The 14,026-nt window shown below is 35.7% G+C and overlaps 2 protein-coding genes across 8 annotated transcripts in view; one reads left to right on the top strand and one right to left on the bottom strand.

Moving 5' to 3' along the window:
• Positions 1-14,026, bottom strand: part of Lim3 (Lim3 homeobox protein) — a 144,487-nt gene that overhangs the window by 30,778 nt on the left and 99,683 nt on the right. The window lies entirely within an intron of this gene.
• Cnn (phosphodiesterase 4D interacting protein centrosomin) overlaps positions 1-14,026 on the top strand; it is a 50,061-nt gene that overhangs the window by 32,180 nt on the left and 3,855 nt on the right. For 4 of the 5 annotated variants that reach the window (XM_076778942.1, XM_076778944.1, XM_076778940.1 and 1 more), the window contains 8 exons: positions 1,739-1,956; positions 2,408-2,579; positions 2,903-3,042; positions 5,451-5,861; positions 6,238-6,468; positions 6,641-6,994; positions 11,043-11,150; positions 12,665-13,906. In XM_076778942.1, coding sequence (XP_076635057.1) covers positions 1,739-1,956; positions 2,408-2,579; positions 2,903-3,042; positions 5,451-5,861; positions 6,238-6,468; positions 6,641-6,994; positions 11,043-11,150; positions 12,665-13,906 — 2,876 coding nt within the window. The remainder of the gene's footprint in view (positions 1-1,738; positions 1,957-2,407; positions 2,580-2,902; positions 3,043-5,450; positions 5,862-6,237; positions 6,469-6,640; positions 6,995-11,042; positions 11,151-12,664; positions 13,907-14,026) is intronic. The other variant, XM_076778941.1, reaches the window with a different exon arrangement.

Raw genomic sequence — 14,026 nt, 5'->3', positions numbered from 1 at the left:
CGTAAACAGTGATTGATTATAATTAGATTGTGGATGTTTAGGAATTTATGGGAGATTTTTGTTTTCGAAAAACTACAGAATGCACTTAATATGCAAAAATGTAAGAAACAGTTAAACTAAAATAATTAGATACGAATTATTATACAGGGTATTCGGCCACCCCTGGGAAAAATTTTAATAGGGGGTTCTAGAAGCCAAAATAAGATGGAAATCAAGAATATCAATTTGTTGATGGAGGCTTTGTTAAAAAGTTATTAACGTTTAAAGTTCCGCCTGTTCCGAATTTTTTTCTCGAAAGTGCGTAGGATTTCGAGGGTATGTGTAATGACCAAAAATGCTTGTAATTGACCCCTGTAATTAAATATAATTTTTTCAGAATGATTTGAAAATTTTTTCCCCCGTCGAAAAATTTCACAGCTTCTCGAATTTTTTTCTAGAAAATGGGTAGGATTTCAGGGGTATGTGTAATGACCAAAAATGCTTGTAATTGACTCCTGTAATTAAATATAATTTTTTTAGAATGATTTGAAAATTTTTTTTCCCGTCGAAAAATGTCACACCTTCTCGAATTTTTTTCTAGAAAGTGGGTAGGATTTCGAGGGTATGTGTAATGACCAAAAATGTTTGTAATTGACCCCTATAATTAAATATAATTTTTTCAGAATGATTTGAAAATTTTTTCCCCCGTCGAAAAATTTCACAGCTTCTCAAATTTTTTTCTAGAAAATGGGTAGGATTTCGGGGGTATGTGTAATGACCAAAAATGCTTGTAATTGACTCCTGTAATTAAATATAATTTTTTTAGAATGATTTGAAAATTTTTTCCCCCGTCGAAAAATTTCACAGCTTCTCGAATTTTTTTCTAGAAAGTAGGTAGGATTTCGGGGGTATGTATAATGACCAAAAATGATTCTAATTGCCCCTCGCAACCGAAAATAATTTTTTCAGAACGATTTGAAATTTTTGAATTTAATTGTTAATAACTGTTTAACGAAGCCTTCATCAACAAATTGGTATTCTTGATTTTCGATTTATTTTGGCCTCTAGAATCCCCCATTAAAATTTTTCCCAAGGGTGGCCGAACACCCTGTATTTAGGGGATTAGGCAACCCTATACAAACATCTCATTCCATTACTTTTATTAACAAAAATATGAATTTTATTATTCTAATTGCATCTAAGATTATTCAGTATTCGTAAATTAATATAAATCAATTTTAAATTCTATTCGAAAAGATTGTCTTCAATTTACTTCATTGGAAATGTAATAACCTCAAAATTTAATCTTTGTTAATCTATTAACAAAAATATGAATTTTATTATTGCAATTGCATCTAAGATTATTTAATAATCTTTATTTAATATAAATCAATGTTAAATTCTATTCATAAAGATTATCTTCAATCTAATTCATTGGAAGTGTAATAACCTCAAAATTGAGAATACAATTTCTAAAATAAATAATACATTTTATAAAATCTACTTAATATGCAATAATGTAAGAAATAGTTAAAGTAAAATACGAATTATTAAATTTAGAGGTTAAGACAACCCACTACCAAGCTCCCATTTCATTAATTCTATTAATAAAAATGCAAATTTGCCTAAAGATCAGCAGTCTACTTATAATTTCTGTATTTATCTTCGATCTTTGTTGAGAAAAATACAAGAATTTACAAGCTTTTAGTTTCTTAATCTTAATTTTCTCTTAATAAAAATATTCATTTTGGTGTTTCAGGCACGAATGCAAGAGCGCCGGAAAAACTCTCCCCGATGGGGGTGATCGGAACCAGGGAAGGGGCGGGAATCGGCAGAACGATGAAAGTCTACGAGGATGAGTTAGAGACCCTAAAAAAGGAGAACTTTAACTTAAAGTTGCGAATTTATTTTCTCGAGGAACGAATGGGGATCACACCAGCGGACAAGAATGCGATAAAAAAGAACATCGAACTGAAGGTTCTTAGATTTCTCAAACATTATGACAAGTTTAAGATACGTAATCTTAATATACAGGGTGTTCAAAAAGGGTTAGGACCATACATACTTATACTATGTATTACTCGTGTCAAATACATAAAAAATATTCGTATAAACTTAGGTCTGAAAATGCTATATTGTAAAGATATTTGTGAGTTATTACAGTCATAAGAAACGTTTGAAGATTCCTGCTATGTCTTTTCAATAAAACATTTTTGGACGTAAGTTTATTCGAACTTCTTCCATCTGTTTGATCTTACTGACACGTAGTATTTGGTCCTAGACTTTTTGGACACCCTGTATACAATAATATCCAAGTACAGTATGTAATCTTGTACTCGTCGAAGTCTCTAGTTTTACGGAAGCACGGATACACGAGTCTACATTGTTCTTATCGACGCTACAATTAGTGTTTTATGCCCGCCATTAGGTTGAAATCGAAACATTGAAGAAAGAATTGGTCGAGAAGCAGGAATATCTTAGGCAAGCAGCTAAGGCGTTCGAGATGATCGAAGAACAAAAAGCAGTGTCCTTGCAGAACCAAGCACACTACCAACAGTCGCTAGAAAATGAACGGGAGAAGATCAGAAAGCTTGAGCAAGGTCAGCAACAAAGCACCGGTATTAGGTTTAAAAAGCGTCGAAAAGAACAAAAACCACATCATTATTCTGTTGAGTGAGAGTAACCGTACAATCGGAAATAAATTTTAAATGAATTAACAAATAGACTATGTAAAGGGGAACGAGACATTCCAGAGTGGCTCGTAAGAACGTTACAGGGTGTTACAACATTCTGATAACCGTGGATCGTAACTAAAGTCGTTGCTCCACTAAATTCCTCCTTTGATTTATCCCCGTTGCTTTTCGTAATGCTCCTGATTTATTCTCGGTGCAATGAAACGTTGTATTGCTCTCTGTTGCGACAGAATTAGCAGAATACCAGGAAAAGGTACCAGATGCATCCATCTACTATAAGGAAGCCTTCGGCATCACGCCAGAAAAGGCACTGGAGAACGAGGAAAAATTGCGCCAAATGGAAGAGCTTGTTGCATCTCTGGAGGCCGAGGTAAGAGGACAAAAAGAAATACTAAAATTTTGTTCGGTTGCTTTTTACGTGTTTACCAGGGTGGACGTTACTTTTTACTATCAAAACTTTTATGTGCTACCCTCTGGATTTGTTCAACCTGATTAAAAGATAATTCCTGCAAAAGGGGAAGTCAATAGGACAATTGACTTAAAGTTTGAGAATTTCAGTAATTTTAGTCCAGGTGACTCTATTTTTAAATTTGAAGTTGTTATTACTTAATAAAAGTAAGTACTTAATTTGTGGAAGTATTAGCTACGATTATTGTTATATTAAATAAGAAATAATACTGTGGAAATCTATGATCAGTACTCTCGATGGTCAAATGACGGACGAAAGAAAAGAGATGAGGTGGATCATGAAAACGTAAAATGCTAGATTCAAAAGTGTTATTTGCAAAAATTTCTTATTTTTTTTTTAGAATTGTTTAAGTAAAATCGACATCCCTCGAAAACTAAATGATCTGCGTCTGCATAGAATACAGATACTAAAATGGCGGATTTAAAAATAATAAAATTAAGAAAATTTCTTATTTCTTGTTTGAAATTGTTTAATTAAAATCGCCACTCCTTGAAAGCTACTGTCTATATCTAAATGATCTACATCTGCATAAAATACACATACTAAAATGGCGGATGAAAGAAAAGAGTAAGAAGAGGGATAAAAACTTAAAATTCTATATCCACAAGTATTTTTAAAGAAAATTTCTCGTTTAAAATTTGTTAATTGAAATTACTACCTCTTTAAAGTTACAACCTATACCTGAATCTACATTTGCATAAAATACACATAATAGAAATGCATGGAACAAGTTACGATATCAACAAGACACTAATTTACGCCCAAAACTTTTTCAAAAACATTGTAAATCAAAAAAATGTCTGAATGTTAAGGAGATAATGCACATTGTGAGCATAGATGGTTCATAAAAAGCAAGTTCATTGACCCTTTGTGCTTGGTTCGGCTCGCTTTGATCGCGGAAGGAAAGATAGTGGATATCGTCGGCGATAATTTAATTTCACAACCGCTACACTGTAATAAACCATAAATTTATTATTTGTCGATCGTAAAATGTCTCACGCGCGTTCCAAGATGGAGAATTGCAAGATTAAGTGGAAATGAACAATTACGCGGAAATAAATAATAGCTAGTTATACTTTTAACTCTGATTTCATTTAACGATAGAGTATCTATAAATTTTTGGAGAAAATGCAGTAAAGGCTGGAAAAGAAATTAAAACTTAACACATTCAAGCATACTAGAGCTGTTTATCAACGCAAAACTCGATAAGCATTTTGCAGACTGCCCTACTTATTTTCCTCTTCGCGCGTGTCGTTTAAATACGTATTTGCATTTATACAATTTCAACACTATCTTTGTTCACTTCCTCCGGCAACCGCGCGAAAAGACTCATACTCGATAAGCCATTATCGTTAAAAAGAAAAAAAAAGAGTAAAGAAATTAATCAGTATGTTTCTAGTTGTGGGTGAGTTCGCGCTGTTAACATTTTGTCATATTAATACACAAATTATTAGTAGTTTTCTATATCATTTTTTTATATAAAATTGAATAGCACGAAGCAAGAATTTTCATAAATTTCCTATATAAAAAGTGATAAACGAAACCGTATGTTTTTCTCATAACACCTATCGTTCAGTAATTATTTCAAATGGTATATATTTATAGACACCCTGTGCAGTGTTACTATTTTGGGACTCACTCTGTATGTGTCATATGTCGCCCTCTTACTGGGGCCACCCCTATGGGCAGGGGTTAACACACTCTTTTTACTTGGTAGACTAGCATATCAATTCTCAAAAATAAATATTCACCCAAATTGTGCCAAAGAATCATAATAATTAATTTTTATACACACAAATAATAACTGTAATATCCTTAAATATTTTACAAGTCACCATTTTAAAAGATTAATGTAATCATGTCTAATTTACAATGAATCGCTTCTAATGTTTCACTTTGTTACAGTGTTCTTTCAATGAATTGTATCTTTCATTAATTTGTGCAAAATACTAGCCAGAAATGTAAAAGTTCCATCAACTCATACTGAATAATTTCCCATAGATTTCTAAAGTATATACAAGATCCCAGATTGAAAGATTCATTTTGTGATGTTTACAAGTCATCATTTTAAACGATTAATGCAATCATCTCTAATTTACAATGAATCGCTTCTAATATTTCACTTTGTTACAGTGTTCTTTCAATGAATTGTATCATTCATTAAATTGTGCAAAATACTAGCCAGAAATGTAAAGTTCCATCAACTCATACTGAATAATTTCCCATAGATTTCTAAAGTATATACAAGATTGCAGATTGAAAGATTCATTCCTTCATCCTGGGACCTAATTGTTTACATAAAAACGCAGGTGAAACAGGTGACGGGTAGCTTGGAGGAGGAACGTGTCTGGGCGCAAGAACTCGAGAGCGAGAGGGACGAGTTCAGAGAACGTTTAGAGGCTGAGACACGTTTAAGAGAGAATTTGGCCGCGGAGAGGTTGCAAGACATGGAGGAGCTACGAGAAAAAGTAAAAGAATTGGAGGAACAGCTGCTGAAAAGGGACACCATCGTTCAGCAGTGCAGGAACGAGCTGCTCGAGAAAGAAAGAGTCATTAAGGAGAAAAATGTCCAGCTGGAGGAGAAGTGTCGGGTGTACGAGGAGCTGAACGTGGTTTCCGAGAAAAGAAAGAAACAAGTCGATCAGTTGAGGGCGTCTATAAAAACCAGGGACGATGCCCTCACAGACCTCAACAATAAACATCGTTCTTTGCTCTCTCAGGTGATACTTCCAATTTTGTTAACAATTGTACGCAGAAAAGAAGTTCAACGTTTTGTCTTTTTAATCGTGTCTCTCAAGTTGCAACTTGAGATCGTCTCAATAGAATAACTTTCTTTATAAGTTTTGTGTTCTGAGTACAGGATACTGATACCAGAAGTATAAATAATATCATTAGCATGAAATCTGATAGTTTCTATAGAAATAAGATGTTTGAATGTAAATTAAAAAATACTTTGTTGGAAAGTTAGAAGAAGAATATGAAATATGACGAACTTGATATAGTATGATGTAGAATCGAGTAAATGATATTTGGAAGCAATTGCTCTACTTTGATTGATTTTTCTTACAAATTGACTCCAATTGATTTTTATTACAGTTTGAAAACGGTTATGCCAAACGATCACCACCTAGCAGTCCGTCGGCGATGAGTCCAATTGAAGATCCTTTGCAGTCGAGAATGGGACAGATGGCAACCTGCACTCAAGGGACAACAAAGAGAGGAAACACTTGTCTCGATTGGGAACCGAACAGAGAAAGGTCAACGAGAGTAAAGATGCCGTTGCAAGCACTTGGCGGAGAGATCAGAGACGTAAGAGATTTGATCAAGGTTCGCACAAGTTCTTGAACTCCTTCCTTTCTAAGAATCGCTCTCATATTTTCATTCCCAACGATATCTTTCCTCGTTCCTTATGAATAGATAATAAACTAGAAATCGTAAGTACAAATATCTGGTAACCATTATCAATTTATACTAATTAACCGTGATGTGTTCACAATAGGAACTGGAAGACAAGGACAGTGAGTTGAAACACCAAGAAGAATCAAGGAAGCAGTTAGTGCTGAAATTGTGCAACATGCAAAAGCATGCTGAGACCACGGATCTCAAGTTAAAGAAATTGGAATACAACCATGAGAAAGCAGTAAAAATCATCCAAGGTTTCATGGAGAAGCAGCACAAATTGGAAAACATAAACCTGAGGAAGGAACAAAAGATCATGGAGTTGGAGTTTGAACTGAACAGGCTACAAGAGTGCGACAACTTGAAGGCAGGAAGGGACAGGCACAACGAATACGTTCGAAGGGACTTCAGCGCCGACATGACGGATAATCCTGAGCGTGATCCCAGCAATCAGGTCGACATCATAATTTTTCGACTCTGTTCGACTGTCTCTACGTTTCTGAACGATCACATGCTGACTGCAATTTATTTTTTCGGGTCAAGATTAGGCGCTGCTGTATTTAGATTTTCGTCTTTCTTCGTAAGCATTTAACTTTCACGGTGAAATCAGGGAAAGTGTATAGCAAGTGTTCAGTGAAGATTCACAAACGTAGAGATGATGCTCGAAACATTGCAACGCATTCCGCTTAAATAAGAAACAGAATCACGGAATGGCTCAGTATTATCAAACGCTTCTCTTTCTTTCAGAGATTCTACTGAACTCACCTAACATCTACTTCTCCCTTTCTGCTTTTCGCCATCATCATACTCACTGCATGACACCTATCGCTTTGGGGTACCGTTCACTATTTTTTAATATCTTCACGACGCACCGAAAATTACAACTACTAATTATATTACTTTTCATGTACACAAAATAACAGTAACTTCCACTCGTCACGTGTCTCGAACGCTAAATACGTTTTGTAAAAATTTTCTAATTTTTGCCACGATCTTTTTCTCTGTCAACGTTTCTCTTTTTCTGGTTATTTCCATAATTCTATCGAAATAAGTGAAAAACGACATGTATTTTTTCCCCCATTTGCATCTTGTGCGATTTCTGTCAGGAATTAATTTTTGCACTGATTTGTAGTGTTTATGCATGCCGTGCGTTGAAGTTACATAAGAGTGCCATAGTGAACTAAAATTCTTGGATTTTATATAGCTACGTAACATCTATGCAAAGAAAGACATTTTTTTAATTTCTTCGACAAATGCTTGTAAATTCTTGTACGATACTTTTTACTACCTTTAACGCATGCACGAATCCTAGCTACCTGTTTGCAAAAAAAACGTTTACTTAATTGCAATTTAATGGCGAATCAATCGTCGATCGTTTGTCAACGTTTTCAACGAATAAATTAATTACTCATTTTGCGTCTACGAATTGTCTAATTGTTTACTTTTATTTGTATTTAACCCTTTGCACTCCACACGATTTATGGAGGTACAACGTGTAATTAACACTTTGACTGCCACGTCACCCATACATAGGTGACAGGATTTTCCATTATAAAACTAGAAAAATTACGAAAATAGGTACTGAAACAAATTTTAGGTTATGTAGCTTACAATGATATAAAATCAAAATTTTACTTGCGCAGAATATTAGACGGTTTTGATCTGGCAGTGAACGTGTTAAAACCAGTTGTATCCTTCTAAATAATTGGACGAACTGGATAGTACTTTGTTATATTTTTCATTGAGGTTTTTTTTTTTTTTTTTTTGTAAAATAAAGAGGTTCGTTACAGATGCATTGAAAAAGTTTGTGCAGGTAAGGAAGTAGATTTGTGAACGCTAAAATTTGAATGTAATCATCAGAAGACGTGTCACTGGAGCGTAAAGGGTTAACAGACTGATCAATAACACTTGAAAAAAAGAATTTGTTTTCTACATGTTTTTCACACCCAATACCTAATTGTTAGACACAATTTTAAGAGATCTATTCGTTCTAAAAAAAACACGATGCTTCCTCAATTATATTCTGCGTGGAATCTCGGGACAATCTACAGGGTGGGGCAATAATTTGGTTCACCTTGAGTGTCTCTGTTATTTTTAGTGATACAGGGAAGCTTTGGTGGCGAGGTTTTAGGGTCACCTTCGTTTTTCACAACGTTTTAAATCTCTTCGTCTGCAAAAGAATCAAAACAACTTTCGTTAACAAAGATTCTGAGCACATCTTCCTGAACTGTTTTCATTCTTGTTGCACGAGGAGATAGTAAAATTGCTCTTAAAGTAAAAGGACGTTAATGCTAATGGCCTTTAAACGAAGACTCTAATTCAGGGCTCTTAATGTCCACCGTCCGCCATTGATGGCTGCCCACGTGAATTCCATGCTAAACAAGCGCGAATTACCGATGTTGAACATTCAATGAATTTGAGTAGAGGCTGTCTACCGAAACTCCGGGGGCTATCGAGTGATTTTCGTGGAAGAGCAAGTCCCGGCGGCATGGTATCTCCGAGATACCAAACCGAAGACATGCCTTTCGTCTAATAATAGAGGCAGTCTGCTCGCGAAGTCTGCACGATCCGCTCTCGGGCAGTCTTCGCACGAAAATTCACCTCGACCGTTTCCATCCACCGTGGTTTTCCTCCACGACGAACGACAATAACAAAAAAAAAAAAGGAAAAGAAAAAAAAACGACTAGATACGATCGACAGACCCCAATCGGGACGCTCGAAATATTTATTACTTTTTTTACTTAACGATCGAAACGAATTTCGATAAAATTTAAAAGTTCGCGACATTTTTTTTTTAATTTTATTGATAACGAAAACAACGACTCTCGACGAAACAAAGAAGAGAAACGTGCACTTCTTTACGAAACCAAGCTGACAAAGTACGACGATTTTGCCTTCATCGGTGAATTTGGTGATAAAGAACGATTTCGAGATAAAAAAATAAAAAATACGCCGGTTTCGCATTTCACACGGGATATTCGCCAGTGCTAAACGATATTGTAGCATTAGCGTCGGAGTATCTTTCGCTCGATCGAACGGAAATCGAACAAAACGATAACAATGTTTTCCTGTTTGTGCGCCTCGATGAGAATGGAGGTAGGTAGACATCGACTGATGACGTTGGGGGGGCAAAAATAACGAAATTACTACTGGACGTTACGTGTGTGTGTTCGTGGTACAAATTTGAGAGGGTGTGATTATCAAACTAAAAATGAAATATTTTTCTACACAGTTTTGTTCTCGACCAGATTCGATTGTTCCAAGAAGCAATTTTAAAAGACACTGTATATATCGAAATTACCACTTCTCTCTCTTTCTCTCTTTATCTCTTAAGTTATAAAGATTTAAATTGTTTAAATTCGTTGAATTTCATTTGCAGAACGGCGGTAGAGCTAACAAGGGAAGTACCCCGATTGTCCGACTTCGATTTTAACGGGTCTTTGCAAGGCGATAGTATATATGTTCCTAACGCTATATGCAAAATATTAGCTGTACTCAATAATTTTAAAGATATAAACAATTAAAGTTACAAATCATACTTGTATATCATAAGTATAGACAGTAAATATCGAAATAGAATTGGCTAGGTAGGAAGAGTGCCTGACTGGTAAATCCAAGGTTCTGTGATATAAAATTTCTTTAACTGTAAAAGTTCTAATCTTATTTAATATTTAATTTACGTATTAAAATTGATTATAAGACAGTTTTGGCGCTATATTAATTGTATTTTTTTTTACAAATCATTACTTTAAATATTAAATAAGACGATGATACATTTCTTGTAATAATTTATGTTTTTTTATTGCAATCGTTTATTATTTTTTGGCAATTGTCACACCTAGCATCATGTACACCGTCAATATAAGAAACTTTTACAATTGAAAAAAGTCCATGCTACTAGGGAATCGAACCCAGGACCTTGGATTTACCAGTCAGGCACTCTTCCCACCTCGCCAACTTTACTACCTATGGTTCGTAACTTTAATTGTTCATATCTTTGAAATTATTGAGTATCAACGCTTAATATTTTACATATATCATTAGGAACATATATACTATCGGTTTGCAAAGACCCGTTAAAATCGAAGTCGGAGAATTGGCGTCCTTCCCTCGTAAGGACACAATGTAAAATTACAAATTGGATATCTCTTCTGTTTTTCCTTTTAGGGGCCAGATATCGTTACCCTTGTTTCACCGCGGAGTTGGTCAAGAAAACCGAAAATCTAAGCTCCTTTATAACACGAATGACCTCTACACGATGTTAATTAGCATGCAATCGTTCCCTCCCACCCGCTTTTCCCTCGATTATCGGTCCACGGGGTATCCACGGGTTCCACGAAACACGACAACCATTCGTTTAATTCGCACGCCGTTCCGATGCAAATTATTTCCACGCAATGCCTGTACATACCATCTCTGTAATCACTATTGTTCCACAAATAAATCGTTCAACCGATTTGTTGCCGAGTTTTATTGACGAGAACAATACTTTATATGTGCAGCGGCGATTCGACGATATGGAAGCCAAAATAAACGACCTACGAGACCAAGTAGAGACCATCAAGGCTGAGAAGAGTCGTTTGGAGAAGCAGATAGAAGTTAAATCGGAGGTAACTATTTTTTTTTTAATCATAATTTGATATGGACTTTGTTAGAGTATCGACGTACGAAAAATCTTAAAGTGAAAAGGAAACAATTTCAAATAATGAAAAGGTGGTATATTATATTATTTTAAATCTCGATAAAATGCACTTTGAATTTTTGCGACAAGATTTTCGTTCTGGGGCATCTTTTTCTATAAGAAAAAAAAAGAAAAAAAAAATTTCAATGAACACACCATTTTTTAACAGTCAAACATGGAAAATAAATTTCGAATGAAATCAGCTATCACATTGCATTTGGTTTCTAAAAATGAATAAAATTTTTCATTCGATAAAAAAAGAACATGTACATAAGTTTCCATGTTGAAATGACTGTGATTCTAACTCGTTTTTTCTTATATTTGATGTTACTAGCTTGATGGAAGATAATTTTACATTCTTCAATTAGAATTTTATTTTTCCAAAACGATTTGAAATTTTTTTTTTTTCGTCGAAAAATTTCACACCTCGAATTTTTTTCTAGGAAATGAGTAGGATTTCGGGGATATGACTCTTCATCAAAGATGATTGTAATTGACCTCTACAGCTAAAAATATTTTTTTTAGAACGATTTGAAATTTTTTAATTTTGTCGAAAAATTTCACACCTTCTCGAATTTTTTTCTAGAAAGTGGGTAGGAATTTGGGGGTATATCTATTCACCAAAAATGATTGTAATTGACCCCTACAGCCAAAAATATTTTTTTTAGAACGATTTGAAATTTTTTAATTTTGTCAAAAAATTTAGGCACCTACCCCGTCGATTTTTCTTAAAAATTCGTTTTTGATTTCTAGTAATTTCGTTTGACATCCTACAGAAAAATTGTCTAATATATTTTGTAGGTACCCATGAGCTCTACTTCAGAAAAAAGTTTCATTGAAATATATTCACAATTGTAGGAGTTATGGCTGTTTGAAAATTGGGCCATTTTTATGGGGTTTTTCTCATTTTGCGGGATCAAGAACCAACTTTTCGAATATTTTTGCGATTTGTACATATTCTCTATCAAAATACGCGTAGTTTGCTTTTTTAAACATTAAAATCGTCCAATCCGTTCAGGAGTTATGACATTTTAAAGATTCGCATGAAATTTCTGGGAAGCATTTCTGGCCTGAAATTAGATTTTCGGTAAGGAATTTTTTTCTCGAAACTGAGTAGGATTTCGAGGGTATGTGTAATGACCAAAAATGATTGTAATTAACCCCCGCACTCAAAAATAATTTTTCCAGCACAATTTGAAATTTTTTAATTTTGTCGTAAAATTTCACACCTTCTCGAATTTTTTTCTAGAAAGTGGGTAGGAATTCGGGGGTATATCTATTCACCAAAAATGATTGTAATTGACCCCTACAGCCAAAAATATTTTTTTTAAAACGATTTGAAATTATTTTTTCGTCGAAAAATTTAGACACCTAATTAGATTTTCGGTAAGTGGTTTAAAAATCGATTTCCAAGATACTAACCCTCAAACCCTTTCTCGACAGGAACTCCAAGGCCGCCTACAAGACAGAGAACAAAAGATCCAAGTTCTAGAGACCGAAAAGCAGACGATGAAGGAGCAACTGCAGGACAAAGCTGATGAACTCGAGAAGCTGAAAGAAGCCACGAGAAACGAGCCCGAAAGCCCGACCGAACGAGAGGATCTTCTCCGCGAGCTGAAGCTGCGCGACGTAGAAATCGAGGAGAAAAATCGAAAGATCGACCAACTGACGAAGGAGCTGCAAGTGAAGACGCAGAACCTGCAACAGCTGGTGAACACGGAACTGTGGAGCAAGAACAAGGAGATCGCGAAGCTTCACAATCACATGACCGCCAGCCACGGTCACGAGAGGAGCCGCAATAAATCGGACATCGTCCAAGAAAGCGCCAGCTCCCAACTGTCTACGTTGATCAAAGAGTTGAACGACATCGGTATAAAGGTGACGTTCACCAACGAGGTGATACAACTGAACTACGTCGACGGGAGCAAACTCATCGACGTGAAAACCATGACGGACTATGTACAGAAGCTGGTAACGCAGAAGAACGAGCTGGAGAAGGAAGTAGATTACTTAAAATGGCTGAAATTGGTCTCTATGCCGGATATCGCCACGGAGATGGACGGATACGGCGACAATCAAACGGAGAGAGCCAACAAGTACTGCGAATTACTGCGCACACACCTCAAGGATCTGGTGAAGTTCATGAAGGAGATGTTGAAGAGCGTGGACCACGCCGACACGATTGGCAACAAACATAAGAAAATCGTCCTCGACGTTCTGATGAGCTCGAAGATACTGTCCGATGATTTCGTGAACGCACTCGAAGGGATTTCGATCAACGATATACCGTTCAGTCTGGAAGGAATGAACGCGAGGTCGTTCGACAATTCGGTGAAGAAGAGTCGATCGGAGAATCTGCTTAGCGCCACCAAGCATCAAGCTTCCACGCAATCCGACTCGGAGGCGTTCTCGGAGCCAGACAGAACAGTCTCCATGGCTAGAATTGGACTACAGGAAACGCAACAGAAGTCATTGAGTCGATCGAGGTTCTCAAAGTACACTAAAACGTTCAGCGATTCCGAAGATTCTCTGGAATACGTGCCTTATCATAAAACTTATCAGAACGACCTGAACGAGACAGAGACTAGCTATCATATACAAGAACTAAAGGAAACCAACGCCCTCCTGTACACTGAACTCAGTGCCCTCAAGAACGAACTGCATACTCAGGTTTCTTTTGACTGTGTAAGTATAGGTAGAGTTTCCTACTGATATATTTGGAAGAAGCTTATCAGCTATTTTGTAAGTTAAGGTTATAAGTCTTGCACCACGATGAAGACAATTTGTTTAACACGAGGTGGAAAG

Source organism: Colletes latitarsis, chromosome 11 (genome assembly GCF_051014445.1).
Source record: "Colletes latitarsis isolate SP2378_abdomen chromosome 11, iyColLati1, whole genome shotgun sequence".
NCBI lineage: Eukaryota > Metazoa > Arthropoda > Insecta > Hymenoptera > Colletidae > Colletes > Colletes latitarsis.
This window is presented reverse-complemented; position numbering and strand designations above follow the sequence as displayed.